Raw genomic sequence first — 19929 nt, forward strand, 5'->3', positions numbered from 1 at the left:
TACAAGAAAAATTAGACAATGTTAAAAAATTAAAAAATGGAGACATTCACTTGACTAAAAAAGGAACTTCAAGTTAAACTAGCCAGTGTAACTTGCTCTGCTTTTCATATGATCCCCTTCTACAACTAAGCATCAGACTTTGATATAGCACCTATTGGAAATAAGTTGGCCATGCAGCTTGTTTTTGTTTCCTCTTCTTGTTCACTGCTTCAGAATGCAAAAACACAAAGTGTCCTGCTAATTTGTTGAGGGTTTTGAGTGCAGGGATCTCTGAAAAGCAGAGCATCAGTACCCTCCCCTTAACCTCAGGACTAAATGCAGTGTGGACTCCTTCTGGATGTTGTAGTCAGACAGCGTACGGCCTTCTTCCAACTGTTTGCCAGCAAAGATGAGTCTCTGTTGATCTGGTGGAATGCCTTCTTTGTCTTGGATTTTAGCTTTCACGTTCTCAATTGTGTCACTGGGCTCAACTTCCAGAGTGATGGTCTTGCCTGTCAGGGTTTTTACAAAGATCTGCATGCCACCCCTAAGACGCAGTACCAAGTGAAGAGTGGACTCTTTCTGAATGTTGTAATCAGACAAGGTGCGGCCATTTTCCAACTGCTTACCAGCAAAGATCAACCTTTGCTGGTCAGGAGGAATGCCTTCCTTGTCTTGCAGTTTAGCCTTCAGATTCTCTGTGGTGTCACTAGGTTCCACCTCTAGGGTGATGGTCTTGCCGGTCAGTGTTTTCACAAAAATCTGCATGCCGCCCCGGAGTCTCAGGACCAGGTGAAGAGTGGACTCCTTTTGGATGTTGTAGTCAGCAAGTGTGTGACCAGCTTCCAGCTGTTTGCCGGCAAAGATCAGCCTCTGCTGGTTCAAAGGAATACCTTCTTTGTCCTGGAGTTTGGCCTTCACGTTCTCAACGGTATCGTCTGGCTCTGCTTCTAAGGTGATGGTCTTGCCTGTTAGAGTTTTCACAAAGATTTGCATGCTTCAATCTGTAATGAACAACAAGAAAGTCAGATACTCAGTTTAATAAACTTAAACTAAATTCACTCAAGGCGCCAGAAATTTGAATGCCTCAATCCTGTCCATATAAAGGAGAGAGCATGCATTGTGGGCAGCTTGTGAGGTCCATAGCCCTATATGATAATAACACTATCTGGACACAAATCTATTTTCATTTCATTTGTATTTTATATTGAACTATTCATGTTGCTAATCTTTCCTGATTTCAACCATTTCCAAGGTTGCATGTGGCATATGGCCAATAAATAAAAAAAGAAAATGTAATCATATTATCAGGTGTGGCGGACGGCCATAGCCCTTTTCCAGCCAGGTGGCCAATGAACTGGAAGGACTATGGGAACAAACATGCACGGGGCACGGCCTCCCCTGGAGCCCCCCTGGGTTGCAGCAGCACCTTGGATTCCTGCAGGGCTCCATGAAAGGAAGAGAAAAGGAAGAAGGAAAGTGTTGGTTTACTGTATTTTGGGCTGATATTGTGCTTCGCTGCTGTGGGGAGCAAGGGGCACTTTGCCACTGGGAAATAAAATATGTGTGTTCCAGAGACTTGTGCCTGGAGTCTGTCTGTGTTGGGGCTGGGTGGCTGGTGTGCTCCCTGGCAGCCACACAGGATAATTTAACTGTGAATACATCTCAGCAGAGTTTATTCAGCCAATCCCTTGCACTCTGCACATTTTAAAAATGCGATATCATTAGATAACAGGAAAAAGATACATATGTGAGTCAACATAGTACATGCTGTTAAGATACTAATAAAATATTTTTATATTTAAATTCAAAACAGAAACTTTAGTGGCAAATATATTAGCTTACTTATATCATTTTAATATTTTTTATTTAAACAGTATCTATAGGTAAAGGTGATATGATATAACAAGCATCATGCAACATTTACATGTTGTAGCTATTACGTAATTTAAATAAAAATAAATCTAATTTTCCCATATCGAAAAGGTAAGTTCACCCCTACACTCCTATGTATCACTACCTTAAATACCTAAAATTAGATAGAGGTGCAAAGGATTAAAACTTTATTAGATAGGATTTTGTCTGAGTGTATTTTATTTGAACCTTATGAATTTTGTTATGTTTGCCCTTTGTAGTTTTTAAGATTTCACCATGCCAAGATTGAAACAGTTCTCTAAGGCCTTCAGAAAGAAGATGAATATGAGTATGGAAAGGGATTTAAAATGATCTCCAGAAAAATTGAAAATTAACTGTTGTAATGCCTGGAAGATCATCTGCACATTAAGCTACTGACAACTTTTCCAGGTCAGACCACGCCAGCAAGAGGTTGAAAGAAGTTTCCTAATGGGACCTACAGGTAGCTCTTTCCACTGTTGATGTAACAGTGCATGAGAAAGAGGCTGTATGAATTAGATCTACATGGGAGAGTTGCCAGGAGAAAACCTTTGCTGTCCAGAAAGAACATCAAGAAAAGAGTAACATTTGCATATAAACACCTAGGCAAAGAGCAGAACATCTGAAGTAATGTTCTCTGAACTGATGAAGCAAAGACAAAATGTATTTAACAACGGTACCAAAAGACATTTTTGGCAAAAACCAGACAGCATTTGACCAGAAGTACATCATATCAAACATGAAGCAAAGTGGTGGAAATTTGCTGCCACAAGGCCTGGGTAAGTGCATCATCCCATCGAATACACTATTAATTCCTCATTGTACCAGAGGATGCTTAGTATGTCAGAATATCTGTCAGAAGATTGAAGCTCAATTGAAAGTTGACCTTGCAACATGACAGTGATCCTAAAAATACCAGTAAATCCCCCAAGGAATGGCTGAAAAGAAGGAAAAGGAGGGTTCTGGAATGACTACGTCAACGCCCAGATCTGAATCCTACACAGACTTGAAACGGCTGTGCATTCAAAACATCCCCAGCTGAAGTAATTCTGTATGGAGGAAAAAAAGACCTCCTCCCAGTCAATGTGACAGACTGGACAGACTGGTAGACATATTTTAGGAAATGCCTACTTGAGGGGGCCAACACCAGCTATTAGAATCAAGGGTGGGCTTACTTTTTCCACAGACAAAAAAAAAGGGTATATCTTTTCAACTTCTGTTAAATAGTTTTTTTTTTTTTCCATTTACATCACCTTTATTTAAACATACTGTTAAAATGAAGATCAAATCTTGGTATGTCCACATATGATAAAAAATATAATAATAATAATAATAATATAAAAATATATAAAAGTGTATGCTGCTTATTATTATTCAGCATGCCACTGCAAATGTTAAATGGCATATTTTATTCACTTTCATAGTATATGTGCAGATATTTATGTTTCTTTTTGTTCACCTCAACATTAACAAATTAAAAAGGCTTATACAATACATTCCTTTATTTTTTTACATATTATTTTTATACACTAATAAATTTCTTATTGCTACTCAACACACCTTTCAGAAATACACAAATCTAAAATGGCTTTTAAATCTCTTTTTTTATATACTAATTAAAAAGTCTTTTAAAATTCTTGCACAATAGTGCCCTGCAGTGTTTTAATGGTGAGAAGTTCTATACATATAATAAAAGTCATCCTTACTTGACTCCGTCATGACAGGACTGAGGCATCCACACATCTGTCCAGTGGCTTTCTAGTGCACCTCAGACTCATCCCAACCTCACATGGGGCTATTATACTGCAGTGTGTTTGTGTTTGGAGGCAGTATCTCCTAAGCACCCCCCAGCAGATCTCTTCAATAGTTTGGTCCTAAAGTTCCCAGTAAGCACAAGGGTAGCATTTTTTCTTTCATGTGTTTTGCATTTTTTAGCCATTTGATGTTTACAGTAGAGTTTGATGGCTAAAAGGGTTTTGTGAATCAGCCAACCAGTGTAAAGCCCAATGTGTATTGGTGTCCAGGAGCACACTAAACACCTTGTGCAGTTTTAGTCATGACAGGAAGAGACCAGTAGTCGTAGAGAACTCTTTAGACTGGTAAAACAGTTGATTAATGTGGCAACATACCTGGAACAGGAGCTGAAGGGAACACTTAAAGCAAGGAGCTAAGAATTTCATCAATGCCCATATCAAGGGTACTTCTAAATAACAGACGTTTTCTGCCTTAGTGCTTTGTTTTGTTTCTAAAATTCTGTGCTATATATGTCAATAGTGTATATAACATATTTAACAATATAGTTTTTTTATTGCATTATTACTAGGAGAACAAATATAAAAATAATTCCAAGTTGTTGGCTACATATGGGTTGGGTTATTGGCACAGTGGTTAGAGGTGCCGCCTCAAACTCCAGGGCTCCAGTTCACTCATTCAAATTCTGTGCAGCTGAATAGCAACCCATCAAGGTTTACTTCCTGCCAGTAACCATTTTGACTGCACATATTCTAGTTTCCCATGACACTGCAATGGAAAAGTGGGCACTGAGAAAAATATGGGTGAGTAGATAGAATTTTAATCAATCTTAATTTATTTATTTTTTCTGTTTGTTAATCAGTTATAATACACAAGAGGAACAGAACTGGTTTCTGCCTTGTGTCCATTACTTCTAAAATACTGTAGGTTCTAGTCCTCCATCACCATGAGTAAGGTTTAGACTATTTGAAGATGGATGGATGGATGGACGGATAAAACAAGTTTACCTTGACCTTACCTCCTACACTGTGGTAAAACATCAGTAACACTCTAAAGTACCGTGTAAACAAGGATGATCAGAACATGTGGCAAAAAAAAACAAGTAGAGGGATGAGATCTACATGCTAGAGCGTCATTGCCTTGTCTTACGGGACATTAAAGTGTCTCCAAGAAAATTATGTATAGTACTGTGCTAACCACCAACTTATATAAGGCTGAGGTCAGCCCCCCAGTTGTGGTGTTAGGAGGACCTGCACCCAGGCTCAACAAAAAAAGAACAAGGAATATAATAAACTTTAACTCAACTGAATTGCAAAATCTATTAATATATTGCTCTCTGTTTCACCTGCCAAGCTATATTTCAGCCAGGATTCATTCCCTGGCTGGTGTTCATTCATTTTTTTTTAGATCTTTTTATCTGTGTTATGAGGCCACCATGGGGCACTCCAGCTCCCTAAACACCTGACAGAGATGGGGTCTGGACACAAGTGCTGCAAGTAAAGCCTTTTAATGGTGGGAAACTTTTCCAGTAAACTTCCTGACTTCAGTCCTAAGTGTCAATCCCCCTTAATTTTCACTGGTGTCCTCAATACACAATTCACCATTAAGTTGAAAGAATTCTCCTGAATCTACTTTATGAAGGTGCATTACCACCTGCTGAAATAAATTGTGGAGCAATGAGGGTGAAAGCCTTCCTTTATTATTCTTAGAAACTATCAAATGACACCAGAGTGCAATCTCTGTATAAAAAACAACCGCTGAATGTTTGTTTTTTGACATACTTTGTTTATCCCCAAGGTGAAATTGTCTTTTTGCATGATTCAGCCAAATATACAGTGCCCCTGGAGCAATAATGGGAATTGAACCAACAACATTACAGATACCAGTGCAGATACTTTAACTCTGAGCAACCATTCCTTATTTAGGCAGGGACCACGTTTTTCTAACCAGAGACATGACATTTATCACCATAGTTGTCAAATAATTTGACAATGGAGAATATGGAAACAAACATTTCTTTCATTCAGGAGAATTCCTGAATAAAATAAACCATTTTGGGTCCACATTAGGTTTTAAAAGTCTTAGTTGCAGTTATGCTGTCTACTTCCTGTTGTGTGTTTTAAAATAACGTGTAGGTTTTAAATGCTCAGACGGAAGACAGAATCCCATCATCTTTGGACTCCAAGGCTCTCGGGTTTTTGATGTCTTTCCCATTGGCAGGAGTTGGCAGTACAGCCGTGGTAACACAGCGGGATACTGAAATGAGAAGCAGAACACAGAAGAGTCACATTTCATACAGACTAATGCTAATATTTTTGTACAAATTACTAATAAAGAGGTATAATAAGAACAGCTCTACAGTGAGTGTTCACACTGAGGTATCCATCGTAACACAAGCAGACAGATTGTTCTACAACTTCGGGCCCTTTGGCTAAAAGCGTGACTTCCCAATGTTGTGTAATTAATCCCCGGAATCTCCAAGGTTATGGTAGATCGCATGGCGGGATTAAGACTTTTTTGGTGGCCGTAAACACTTAAAAGTTTTTGTGGGCCTATTATATATAAGAGCTGCACGCACTCTCAGTGGAGGACTCAACGGGACAACCGATGTGATCAAGATAAGCACGATCACTTGAGCCTCGGTGGACCGTGTGGCAGTAACCAGATTCTAATTTTGTTGTATTCCCCAGATTAATACATATCATTAACCTCTATTATTAATATTGCATTATTATTTTAGTATGTATTTTTTTTCATTTAATGTAGGAGCCCCTTTTTCTGGAACCTGGTTCAGCTGCACTATTTGCAGTTTTGCGCCATGGTCAATGGTAAATCTGGCAATGGAAATTTTCTGTAGTGCCCACCTTCTTTCGATGCCCTAAATATGTGCTTATTTTGCTCAATGGTTAATCCAGTCCTGGTAGATCATCAAAAGCGCTGCGGTTTGTTTTAGTTCATAAAATCAGCGGCAATTTAATGACAAGAATGTGTCTCTATTTCAGCAGCACCTGTCGCGTGTCTTTAATGGTTTCCTAGCAACTATTCCTAATGCCTTATATAAGTTGTACAAGAAATGCCGCTCTTGACTAGTGGCGGAGTTTCTCAATCGTATTGGGGTATCGTGTCTTTCTCGGTGTGCCCTACAGGCCCCCGCAGCGCCAGTCGCGAGATGCTTGGCTTTTGCCGCAGTGCCCTGAGGTTTCTGACTTCGTTTGCTTCTTCCCCTGAAGGCTCCGGTCAGTCGCAGTCTGAATACTCGCTGTTTTTAGACCTCCTGTCAGATCACAAGGGTGGCATGAAGCGGAAAGGAAAAGAAATCACCGCCCGCGCCTCCACTTCCTCTGGTAAGACGCGGGACACGACTCGTCAGGTAAGGATGAAAGACGTCGAAGAGAGCAGTTCAAGGGAACTGATTCGAGGGCAGGACAGTGGCCCAGAGAAAAGGGTTTATGTGACGAGGTCGGCATCCCGAGAACTGGTGCCGGCACTCAAGAAGACCAAGAGCAAACGGAGCCATGAAGAACGGGAGCAAGAAGACAGTGATATGCAGGCGAACTCGCACGAAAGCCCAAAACGGGAAATGCAAGTGAAAATATGCTTCAACCGAAAGCACGGACAGAGGAAGGAATTCCAGATTAGGGAAAGCGGAATGAAAATCGGAGATGGCAAGAGAAAGGCGACATTCTCAGTGAGCACAAGCGGCGGCCAAGGAAAGAAGAAGAAGCAGAAGTTCGTCTTGAGCGGTCCAGTCTTTGAGGACGGCAAGCAGAAACAGGTAAATTCCTGAACCAGCATATAATGGGCTTTCCGCACTCCTAATACGTTTGCTTTATTACGAAGCAGAGGACGATGCGTTCAATTTTCAGTTAGTTTGGTTACGTTTCGTACTGCAAATTTTCAAGCAAACTAAACATATCGATGAACATCCCGCCGTCATGTCGTGGACTTCTTTCATTGGGTTGAAATATTTTTTTTTCACGGGAAAATGTAATTGAGGAACTACAATAGTTGTTTTTGTCCGTCGCCGTTTTTACATAATTATTTGGTTTATTTACCAGACACAGCTCTACGAGTAAAACGCCTCTTTTACAGTATCTGGAAAAATACTTGAAAGGTATGCGTGCATGGTATGAAAAAAGACGCGTTTCAAATGGGGAAAGGAAGACACGCTGTCAAAATAAGTGTATTAGCATGGCGCCCGAAAAGCGGTTGCTTTGAGAGGACCCCCCACCACCCGGCATCACTTTCATGGTGTAAGATTAGGGTTGATCTCAGGGTACTTATGTTCGTTTCTCTCCACTTCTGTATATGTTTTCATCGACCCTAACAGAAGTGAATTTTCACATTTCTTCTTCTTCTTCAACTGCTGCACGATCGCGCGCGCAAGGGGCCGGTGTCATATATGAGAGGTATTTTGTGTATAAAAGGAAATGAAAATTATAAAATGAAAATGCAATCTCTAATTTCAATTACATTTTCAAAGTCTACGCGCAAGAATGCTGCAGAAAATAAAAATAAAATGGAATAACAGCATTTGCAATTTTATTTTTATCCTAAAGAACAATAAACTGTCAAGAATGAAAAGTAAAACGCAAATAAGTACCGGCGCCACCTGCTGCTCATTGAACTTTCACTTTCCACTTTGCATTTTCATTTGTCAACTTGCAAATAGCGAAAGTTAATGAGCGGTGCTTTGCACCTCGATTTACCACATTTTATTTTCCTTCGTAGCTGTTGCCATTTCGATCGATACAATACTTATCACTTCGACTGTTTTAATTAACGTGATACTGATTATCACCTCCATACTGTTAGCTTCACAGCGAATCCGTCTCACAAAGAGTTCTTAAGTAATTTATGTGCTATTTGATTACAATATTTAACAAGACAATATAGGTTTTTTATTACGTCATAATTTACATTTATTTACACTGAAGTGTAAACGGGACGCTTTGTATTTTTTGTAGTATTATATAATTTACCTGGTAAAGGCTTCACCACCTCCTACTCCATCCCATTCCCCGGTAGCTGATCGACGACTCGATCGGACTCTATATTGTTATAACTTTTTAAAATAACGTGATGCGGTTCAGATTATTTTATTCACAATAAAGACATTCCATACTCCGTAATTTTCGTTTATTTCAATATTTTTTTCAACCACCTCATTAAGAAATATTTGAGTATCAAATATAAACTGCATTACCTATATCAATTAATTTTGTACTGCAACGAGACCACCCTTTCCAAAGGGTCTTGGTCTCTTTTTTTGGTATGCACCCTAATGCGATTGGCATGTTGACATCTGCCGAAATCGGATTTTCAGGGAACTCGCACCACAGTTTAAAAAAAAAAAACATTTGAAAACGCGTTTAGATCAGGGTCTGGAGATTCCAGCATTATGTGTCCACTTTCACATGCAAATAAATTAACAGAACTGGAAATATTAGTAAAGTTCAGGGCTATTTGAAAAAAAAACTGAGTGGTGGCTTCACTGGCCAACTGAAAGGACTGCGCAGCAGCATTTTGACTGCTAACATGGGTTAAGACGAGGAAGGACGTTTCATTAATATGCTGGTAATTTTTTGGGAAGCAACAAAAGCATGAAGCCAGAGAGGTGCATATAGTATTACCTATCTTGATTTTTCAGAAGTCTTTTGATAAGGTACCACATGAAAACAATGCCAGTCATAGGTTATTTTGCGCCCAATAGACTAAACTTATTAGTGTACCAACTGACTGTTCAGGAGCTAATATGTGCGGCTGGTTCCCCCCAACCCCACTCCTTATGATCTGCTCCCTAGGCAAATGCCTAATTTCCCTTAATTGTGGTGCCAGCCCAGCCTGAAAGGTTGGTGAAGTGGAAATTCAGGGCACTGTTTGTAGGTGAGTTCGAAATTGACTCAAACACAAAAAGCAAATTTTTATGGTGAGGGGAACTTTTCCAAATCAGATGATGTTAAAAGTGGTGTCCCTCAGGTGTTAGTGTTGGGGTCGCTGCTTTTTTCATAAATGATCTGGACAAGAATTGAGTCTATAAGCCAGTGACGTTTACAGATGACACCAGAGGCTTGATTGAAGGTCAGATGAGAGAGAGAGAGAGAGTAGAAGCATGCCCTGATACAGCACATTGCCACACCCACCACATGACAAATCAACTCAGGATCCCAGATTAGGACCCAATTGCAGCCATGCAACGGGTGACACCTCAGTACCACACTAGTTCAGATGGAATGGAACAGTGTGAGGTTTTTTTATGGTGGCTGGAGTGCCAATTCTGTCACCAACCCCCAGGTTTTTCCTTGCAGGTTGGAGGGCCTGCTTGCAAAGCTGGATGCAGATTAACGTCATACCCAGGACGGAGCAATTGCAGGTTAAGAGCCTTGCTCATGGGCCCAACGGAGTAGAGTCACTTCTGGTGTTTTTAATGTAGAATCGGCTAAATTGTTACAGAGGGATTTGGACCGCATGCAGGCTTGAGCAGATTTATAACAGATGAAATTTAATGTACATAAATTTAAAGTATTAAATGTGGGAGGTAAAAATGTTACACTTGAATAGACAACCGGAGGTCTGAAATGTGAAAGTGCATCTAATGAAAAGGGCCTAAAAGAGTGAAAGTGGACTTCTCATTATCTATAGCAAGAGAGTCAACAGAAGCAATCAAAATGGCTAATAGGATGTTAGATTCAATACCATGAGGTTTGGAGTGTAAGTCAAGGGAATTTATGCTTAAATTATGTAACACACTATGGAGGCCTCACCTGGAGTACTGTGTGCAGTTTTGGCCTCCATATTACAAAAAAGAAAATATAGTAGAAGAGGAACTAGGCTGATTAGGACTGAGAGGTATGAGCAAAGGGGAAAGACTAAAAGAGTTGAACCTTTTTGGTTTGAGCAAACAGATTTAAAGGGGCATGACTGAAGTGCTTAGAATTTTGAAAGGAAATAGTGCAATGGCTCCCAGTGGTTATTTTAAAATACATTCTACAGCAAGAACATGAGGACACACTTGGGCACTTCTTAAGGGCAGATTTTGCACACATGTTAGAAAGTTTGTCTTTATGCAAAGAACCCAGTAGTGTGGTGGAGAGCAGGACTTTAGGGACCTTCATATCTTGACTTGATGTTATTTTGGGCAATCTAGGTGAATACGATAGATGGGTTTGTTGGTTTGATTGGCCTGTTTTCATCACATTTTTTTAATGTTTTAATACATTATGTCTCTTTTGTAGTCGGTGCTAGTCAAATCACTAAAGGTGAAATCGCCAAGGGACGAAATGAAGAAACCTGGACGTCATGTGAGAATCAAGATTTAAAGAGATTGTCATTCAAGAGACCATCTTGATTAGCAGCATCCCAAAGACTCCAGACTCATTGAGCACAGGAGGACCTGCCCATACACTTGTATGCATGTAGACATTTGAAAGCTTTATGTGATTTACCTTTACATGAGGGAACTTGAAAACTTCCCAAGAAGTTTAATTACTGCTTTGAAACGTAACGGCTGAGCCTGTTAATAGTTCAACATATCAGCAAGAGACAGAAATGGTGCCAGAAAAATGTCAAAGTGGTTTAACTGCATGCATCTCATAGAATCGCACAAGTGTGATATTCTGTCATGGAGCTGCAGACAAGCAATGCACTAAATGAAAGGTATGTGATGGGAATATAAGAAAACATTTGAACATATAAATATAGCAGTCCTAAAGTTTAGCTTCATCTCCTGTGGGGTTTGGGATGATGACTCATTGTTTAGCATTGGTGGCTCACCATGCTAGATTTAAATCCTTCACATGTTCTCTGTATATATGGAGTTTGCATGTTCTTCATTTGACTGCCTGTTTTTACCTCCAGGTTTCTTCCCACATCATAAACAAATGTGTTACAAATATTAGGAATCATACATTGGCTTGTGTAAGTGTTTCCATGTTTGTCTGTCCCTTGCGATGGACTGGCATCCCAATCAGGATTGATTACCACATTGGTCATGATGCTGTTGTCAACAGGCTTCACCCACAACCTTCACCACTTGATCCTCAACTGGATTAAGCCAAGTAGAAATTGAATGGATGGAAGAACCATGTGGTTCTACAAGTGAACATGCACTGTGATGGATTAGCACTTTGTCCACAGTTGAATAATTCCTTGTGCCTGGTGTTGCAGGGTTGCACTCCAGGTCCCATATCCCTGAACTTGAACTCAGCAGGATTGATAATTGATGCATATCTCATAAGTGGTATTTCTCTGGCCATGGCTCACAGTTCACTAAAATATTTTATTTTCTCATTTAACCTTCTGATAAAGTAGAGAGCTTTAAAGATTATCCTATATTATATGTACCAGATCTGCAATGAAATGAAAATTCCTTCAAAAATTGTAAAATGACATTTTTGAGTCACTTACCGCAAACATGGAAGATTTGCTTAAGCTGAGGTGCTCACAAGTCCTGTGGAATCCTCTTATTATTCCAAAGACAAAGTAATTTATTGACCCCAAATGTGTCTTTGCGAGAGTGTCATATGATGGACCTGACTTAATCCTAAACCTAACCCTACACCTAACCCTAACCCAATAAGAGTTTATTCCTGCCGTATAAAGGGGATTCAAAAAATTAATGGAAGTTATAAGGAGAGCTACAGTAGTAAAACCTGCCTTACAGGCTGCAGTTTACTCTTCTGCTGGGACAAATAAAAAAACAATGAAAAAAAGTGGATTAGACACCAGTATGGGTTGATATGTGGCAAATATTGCTTAAAAAGTAAAAATATACAACATAACATTGAGCCAATGTTTTAAACACAGACAAAATATACTGACCTTAAATCATACCAGCATTTTTACAGCACAAATAGATCTTATCTAAACTATAGTCACAACATTATATTATGGAGAATATACAGGGTGGAGAGTTTTGATTCTAATACCAATCTAATAGTCAGTTATATTTATTTGCATAAATTTTAACCTACTAATAATTTATTTGGAATTTAAGATGGGTATAGCATGTCTACAAAGCCAGAGCTTAGCACAGCTGCCTGTCCAGCCCAGCCAGTGGGAGTTGAGACTTTGTGTTGAGGTAGGAAGGAGACGGGTGGTGTTTCCGCTGTTCGCTGACTGACTACCTCAAAATGTAAAAAAAGTCTGCCTAATATTGACTCACTTTGTTGGGTTGTGTATTGAATAGAAACTACAGTACTCACTCAACATAATAAAAAAAAAATGTGAACATGGTCTTGTACCCTGAGTTTCTTGGTGCCAGAGAATCACCATGCTTCCTGTGTTTTCAGTGACACTTACACCAGTGATATATGCCCAGTTATAAAATGCTTCTTGAATTTCTCCCAGTCCAAAGTCATTAATTAAGATTCTCTCTGGAACACTGGATGTTGTGGTGCTTCATTTCAGAAATCAAATGCTCTTGTTTAGTTATTCATGAAGAATGAGTTCAACTGGCCCATATCTAATCACTTTAGTGCCTCTTATCTTATGCACTATCAATTCCTCCATTACAATTTGCTCCACAGTGGTAACATTTTCTTCTTCTACTGAAGTCCAGTCAGACCTTGGGTCGTCTGAGTGACATCCTGTTAAAATTCTGCAGTTTATCTGCTAACTGTGACATATGAAGAGAACTCGTCCTGGTACATTCTGACTAGGCATAGATGAATCTCTAAAGACATATTTTTAGAAATCCAATAGGTTGGGAGCATGCACTGCACAATATTTCATATTTGGTTTTCACCATCCACAAATATTAGAACCTTGTCATTTACATATACAAGTAAAGTGGGATTAATGTTTGGCCTCCATAGAATACCCTTTCTGGTAAACTATGTGTCTGTGGTGTGTCTTTAAAAGAAGAGAGCCAAATGAGAATGAAAAAGTACAAAAATATTATACATAGACGTGCAGAGGAGCAATTGTAGTGTTATGTAGTCTTTTGTATAGTGCCTACTACTGACAGTTGGTTATTGACCAGGACACCAAATATAACACTTCTTTGTTCTGAAGATACTGAGTACATGTGATATGAACAGAAATGCTCCAAGTGAACTGTCAAGGATGAACAATTATGATGTCAGGTGTGACTGACAGGAGACAGGGAGAAGCTGACCAGTACACTTTTGTCCACTGGCATATAAATGGTGTACGCATCACAACTTATTAAGATATGAACTAAAAAGTTTTTCTTTCCTGTCGAATTTTCAAGCTAAAAAGATGGAGTTTTCTTTAGTATTCGGCAGGGCATGTTCACACATATGAGGTGCTGTCTCAATGAATCCATCTGTCTAGGTGTGTGAATGCTGTGCCTTGTCACCACCTGTGAGAATTTGTCATGTTCTGTTGTGTTCTAGTTAGTTTCTTTCTGGTTTTATCCCAAATATGTGCATTTTAGCTTCTCTGAAAACTGTTCCTACAGGAGTGAGTAGAGTGAGCATGGGTAAGAGAGGGCCTTGCAATGGATGGGCAGCCATTCTATAGCTTTTTTTTTGCCTTAAACCTGATTCTGTCAGGATTTTCTCAGGCCCTTTGTGTTCCTGAATTTGAATAAATGGGCGTGAGAGTGTGTGTCTTGTGTGTGTGCTTAGTGGAATTTACAGCTCCAATAATGAACACTGCATGTGTGTATGTCAGTGACAGGCACTGTATGCTGTATATCACACTGGCTTTTAAAGGTATCTTTCCACTAAAGAAGAATAATAAACTTGGTTCAAATGTATACACCATTTTGTAAATTCAACCTGAACAAATGCAGAAGATCCCTTCTTTTAAAACTGCAGCTGTGGATTTTGTTCTGAGGTAAGGGGGTCTCACAGGCCCTAATTCCTGACCACTACTACACAGATGCAAATCCTGGGTTCAAATACGCTGTTTTCTATTTAACTAAAATATCTTCTCACAGGCAATAATCAGGCAGTAATGTACTGTACAATAATCATTACAAATGTTTCTGCAAGAACACGGGGGAAAAATGGAAGATGGAATAGCTGTGACCTGCATTCGGCGTCAAGAGACACAACAGTCCCAGTTCAACAAAAGTGCTTTTAATTTGAACAATACCTTCATACAGGCTTCTTTTGTTCACAGTACAGCGCAAATCTTTCCCCCTTTTTTTCTTTTTTTACCACCTTCACTCTCTTCTCCACACCCAACTCCAACTCTTTCTGGTTTGAATGGAGGGCTTTCTTTTAACTCTGGAACTGGGAATACTTCTGGTGCTTAATCTGTTGCTCTTGGGAATCACTTCTGGGTCATGCAGGACCACCACTGCCCTTGTAACATCAGTATCTAACAGCTTCTCCTGGCAGCTCCTGCAAAACATGACAGAGCTGACCCATTGAACTACAACTACCATGCTGCACTGCAAGCGTCCATACAGGATACTGTCACTTAGTATATGGGGGGGACACACTGCCCTTAGCAGGCAGTCGACCACTGTGCAGACCTTCCAGGTTCCTGAGTCCATCCCGGATGCTGTTCAGTGGTTGTAAGTACACCACTCTTGATAAGGCCACCGTAACATCCTTCCACCTCCATGTCTTGGCCTGAAATTGAGATATTACTCCCTCCCTGGCCTTTCATTATCAAGGTCTCCTGCCCAGGTAAGGGAGCAGTGTCTATAATGGCTTGGATGCTGGTAAGTCTGTAACAATGCAAAATACATGGAATAAGTTATAATGCAGAGTAATAAACTAAGGTTTTGGAATTTTGGGAGCCTTCATTTCCTCATTTGGCATTTTTGTACTTAATAAGTGAGGTGAAGAGAGATTGTCAAACAAGCTTTGAGTAAATGACCTGTTTCTGTGAAAACATACTGTACATTGGGGTTTTAGTGTCATCTGTTAACCTAACCTGCATGTCTTTGAAATTTGGAACGAAATCTCACATACAAGCGGAGAAAATGAGAAGTCCACACAAGTGGCTATACCAGACTTCAAGCCCTGTCATGTGGAGTTGTGTGCACTGCCATTTTACACAACTATACTGTAGATATGAAACAGGATTGTGGCCAAGTTTAAGGAAATGTATTTCTTCTCCCATTAATTTCTACAATGCAATTGTTTGTTGAATGCAGTGTTTTAATTGTGTCTGTTGTCATGGCAGGATCCTTGGGTGACTCTATTCCCCTTTATACTTGTTTATTGAAAATTATTCTAAATCTCATACTCTTATCACACTACTAAGGTTAACTGCTACTGAAGTTCTACAGTTTTCTCCTTTCTCTTAACATCTGTAAACAGAAGCAAATAGAATACCAGAACAGGGAGGAGAGAAAGTTACACATTTATTTATGCATTATAGATAATATCCCCAAAATAGCAGAGTACAACAAGTGTTAGCTTTTTCATAGGATACCAGATGGCACTCTGTCTTACTATGCTGAATAGCCTCTGGTCTGGTCTCCTCTGGTCAGAGAGCACAACCTGTAGGAATATGGCTACTGAGAGAGAGATGGTCTCCTCAGGATGGAAAATGGCAGAGAAAAAGAAAGAGACCTAACTTGTGCCCTTCCTTTGGTTTCCTGTCACACCTCGTAGATTAATGGAGTGGCTCAATTGAGGGTAACTCATGATTCGGTGACCTGTCTCATTTAGCCATAACTCAGTCCTCCAGTCCAGACGTTGCTCTGTTTCTGCATGTAAGAATTTTCTGCAGTTTCAAAGGATGCACAAATGTAGTTTCGAGGAAAACAAAGTCAAGATGTTCAAGTAATTGAATCAAAGTTGCCTTCTCAATCCAGATTTCCAGTCCAGGTCAGAACTATCTCAGAAATGGTGCAGTTCGTGTTAAAATAAAGTGTTCTTAAGGAATTGGTTACATTGTACAACCTGAATTAGCATTTAGGAGAATTTCCTGAAGACTCGGGGGAAGGTTTAGTAAAGTTTGTTAACATCACAAAATATAGCTGTTCTGTCAGTAAAACATACCCCATTTTATACATTTTTACAGTTTTCACTCATATGCTTGCTTGCCAGAAATCTACTTCTGTCTTTTACAGTAAACGCCCATCTCATTATTAAGTGAAAGTTACAATTATTAATCCTTTTTATATTTGTAGTAGACTTTATACATACTTTTTATTTTGTATGCCCTGTATTTAATGTACAAAGTAAGAAAACCTTTTCCTTCATCTCTTTGTTACACATATCTGCATTACTTAAAGTATCATTGCATTCCCTAGTTGTGCCTCCATTAATTTAGTTAATTAATAAAGGTGCCAGGCTGAATGGTCCTCAGACTTTTGATGAAACAATGATCTGAAGCAATACCTTGCCATATTAAAAGAAAATCAAATAGACCATAGAGGATATGTAACCGCTTAAAAGTTAGTTTGTCAATAAATACAACCTAATATGACAAAACAGACTGGCAGGCAGGAATCAGTCAGTCATTTTCCAACCCGCTATATCCTAACACAGGGTCACAGGTGGTCTGCTGGAGCCAATCCCAGCCAGCAGGGTGCACAGCTGGAATCAACCCTGGAATTTTGAGAGACAGTGTTTTGCTTTGGTAGGGTCCTTGGGTAACCCTATTCCCCTTTATATGCTCTATTGTGTAATCCATAAAAAAATACTCCAAATCCCATACTATTTCCACACTGTCAGGATTAACTGTTGCTGTAGTTCAGGGTCTACAGAAGTGCCCAGTTTGTGAATTCTGACCACAGACTTGTTGTAGATTACCACCTACTAAGAAAATGAGCCTGGACCTGACCAGACTCCAAAACCAGGCTGTTTCTAATGAGTTTACACGCAGTTTGTGTGAGGAACCTTCAGATTTGGGTACTACTGCCAATCCTAATGTGATGTGGGAGACCTTCCGTGACAAGACCCTGAAGGTTGCTGAGTGTTGTGTTGGTGTTAACGGTGTTCCCAGAAGGTGGTGTTTCATCTCACAGGGCACCCTGGATATCATTGAGAGGAGTCGCAGCGCATGGCTCAATGGCAACTCTGATCTGTACCGGTAACTGAGAAGGACAGCTCTGAGGGCAGATAAAGAGGCGTTTGTTAGAGGAATCTGTGAGCAAGTGACACACCATCTGTGGTCTAGCGACCCACGTCCTGCTTACAGAGGAATCAAAGCATTTCGCACATCTAAATCTGTTCCTCAGAGAGTCGCAGTCAGGGCAGCTGATGGAATGGTCCTTACGGATGACACTGTAGTTGTGACCGCTGGGCTGGCTACTTTGAGCAGCTGATCCTCCAGCTAGGACACTGAATATTTCTGGGTCCACAGTTCTTGAGGTTGATCCTCCATTTAGCTGTGAACCACCCAATCTCACTGAGATTGCACAGGTGGTGAACCAGCTGAGGGGGGGAAAGGCTGCAGGGATCTGTGGTATCCGGGGTGAACTTCTCCAGGGTGGTGGTAAGGCTGTCCTCCTGGCATTGCAAGCAATCTTTGCTTCCACTTGTCATCCCTATCTGGAAAGGGAAGGGTGATCGCCTGGATTGCAGCAACTACAGCGGGGATACTACTACTATCGGTGCTGGGAAAGGTCCTTGCTAGGGTTGTCCTCAATAGGATCCGTGATCACTTGCTCACCTACCAGTGACCGGAACAGTCTGGTTTTATGCCTAAGAAGTCTACCATCGACCACATCCTGGCACTGAGGGTTCTCATGGAGAGCAAACGTGAATATCGGCAGAGTTTCTTTGCAGTCTTTGTCGATTTTCGCAAAACATTCAACTCAGCTGATCGAGCTGCCCTGTGGGACATCCTGAGGGTTCACGGGATCCCCTCGAGGTTGCTGGATATCATGGCTGGCCTGTACACTGGTACTGTGAGTGCTGTGCAGAGTGGAGGCAGGACCTCTGCGTTTTTCCCAGTTGATTCTGGTGTTCCTCAGGGGTGTGTTCCTGCTCCTACTCTGTTCAATGCTTGTATGGACTGGGTGTTGGGCAAGGTCATGGGGTCCAGCAGCTGTGGGGCATCTGTTGGTAAGGAAAGATTCACAGATCTTGACTTTGCTGATGATGCTGTGATCTTCACGGAGTCAATAGAGGCTCTGATCAGGGCGCTCGAGAGACTGAGTGAGGAGTAAACAGCCCCAAAGCTAGAGGCCTGATTGGCTGAAGAGTTTCCCCTTTAGCTCCATTGGCTAAAAGTAATGTTTTATAACCCAAATACCCTGAGTTCATGCCCCATTGCTGCCATCTAATGGGAGACAGTAGCTGAGAGGTGGGGCATTTCACTGAGCGAACTGCTGAGCAAAGATAAAAACTGCATGTTCGTTGTGAGCTACCCATATCCTGCAGACAGCTGTGACATATCCTAATGGAAATGCATTTATTTTAAAAAAAGGACTAAATGAATCAGTTTATAGCTATTACTTTTGTAGGACTGTCAGGGAAAATTAGTTTGCATTATTGAAAGGAATAAGTTATGTCTTAAATGATACATTGTTAACTACAGACCTAAGCCAAATGTGTAATTCTCTGAGCTTGACCTTCCATGTTCAGAGTGATTAATTTCCTTTTTTAATGTCTTTTAGTCTAGACCCACTGCGACAGGCAGCCTGGTGGACATATGGCTGCCAAGGCAGTGCCCAGGAGCAGTGGCCAGTATGTCTTGGGAGTGCCTTCCATCCTGCACTTTTCCTCAGCCTTGCTGGGCCCTACATTGCTGTGCTGTCATTCCCTACTTTGATGTCTTCATTTTCCACCCAGCCCAACACAAAGCCAGCTGATAAACACTTTGTTACTTTTCATATTTATAAAACAAGCCAGGCTTTTGATTATTTTCCTTGCTCATACCGCTGTCATCATACCTGTTAGTATTTTACTTTGCCTAATGGCTTTACTGTGTAAATATTGTCATAATGATAGTAATCACAGCAGAACACATTGCAGGAAATAAGTTCAAACATAAGTTTGTTCTAATGTGTTTGTATGTTCTTTTTAAACTGAACTGAAGATACAATATGTACTTCAAGAGCTTTCTGCATCAAATACTGTATGGATAAACAAAGTAGTGTAAAAATGTTTGGAAAAAAAATATATACATATATGTACAATTCAAAAACATAACTGACCATGTTGTACCATGCTAAAAACTGTAAATTAAAAGGAAAATATCAGCCAAATGATTTCCAAATATTTTTCAATTTATTTTTATATATATGGTGTAGTGTTCTGTTTGAGTTACATATAAGAGTGGAAAATCCCTAATACGCAGTTTTCCATCCATCTGGTTTTCAAAGCTTTGCTGAATTCACATTTCTTGACAATGGGGCAGAACCAACATCATTGGGCACAAGACAGGAAACAACCAGGGAAAGGATGTCAGTTAGAAATTAAC

At 40.2% G+C, this 19929-nt stretch overlaps 2 protein-coding genes across 3 annotated transcripts; one reads left to right on the top strand and one right to left on the bottom strand.

Annotated features, from left to right (window-relative positions):
- Positions 1-285: 285 nt before the first annotated feature.
- Positions 286-1003, bottom strand: LOC120537563 (polyubiquitin-like). Its single transcript, XM_039766593.1, has one exon. The coding sequence runs from the start codon at positions 973-975 to the stop codon at positions 286-288; it is 690 nt and encodes a 229-aa protein (XP_039622527.1). The 5' UTR covers positions 976-1003.
- Positions 1004-6611: 5608 nt separating this feature from the next.
- On the top strand, positions 6612-19701 carry LOC120537564. Of its 2 annotated transcripts, XR_005635345.1 has the most exons (3): positions 6612-7399; positions 10860-11280; positions 19124-19701. XR_005635345.1 is itself a non-coding variant. In XM_039766594.1 (2 exons), the coding sequence occupies exons 1-2, from the start codon at positions 6698-6700 to the stop codon at positions 10941-10943; spliced, it is 786 nt and encodes a 261-aa protein (XP_039622528.1). In that variant the 5' UTR covers positions 6612-6697; the 3' UTR covers positions 10944-14273. The 2 variants fall into 2 exon arrangements, 1 of the variants encoding a protein (XP_039622528.1); XM_039766594.1 differs by lacking the exon at positions 19124-19701 and having other exon boundaries at positions 10860-14273.
- The last annotated feature ends 228 nt before the right edge of the window (positions 19702-19929 follow it).

This window comes from Polypterus senegalus, chromosome 10 (assembly GCF_016835505.1).
Source record: "Polypterus senegalus isolate Bchr_013 chromosome 10, ASM1683550v1, whole genome shotgun sequence".
In the NCBI taxonomy this organism is placed as follows: domain Eukaryota; kingdom Metazoa; phylum Chordata; class Cladistia; order Polypteriformes; family Polypteridae; genus Polypterus; species Polypterus senegalus.

Bases quoted from the DNA above. Each gene is read 5' to 3' on its own strand.
- LOC120537563 (XM_039766593.1), bottom strand. From the start codon at position 975: ATGCAAATCTTTGTGAAAACTCTAACAGGCAAGACCATCACCTTAGAA.
- LOC120537564 (XM_039766594.1), top strand. From the start codon at position 6,698: ATGCCGCTCTTGACTAGTGGCGGAGTTTCTCAATCGTATTGGGGTATC. The intron at 7,400-10,859 runs GTAAATTCCTGA...TCTCTTTTGTAG, and splicing joins AGGACGGCAAGCAGAAACAG to TCGGTGCTAGTCAAATCACT.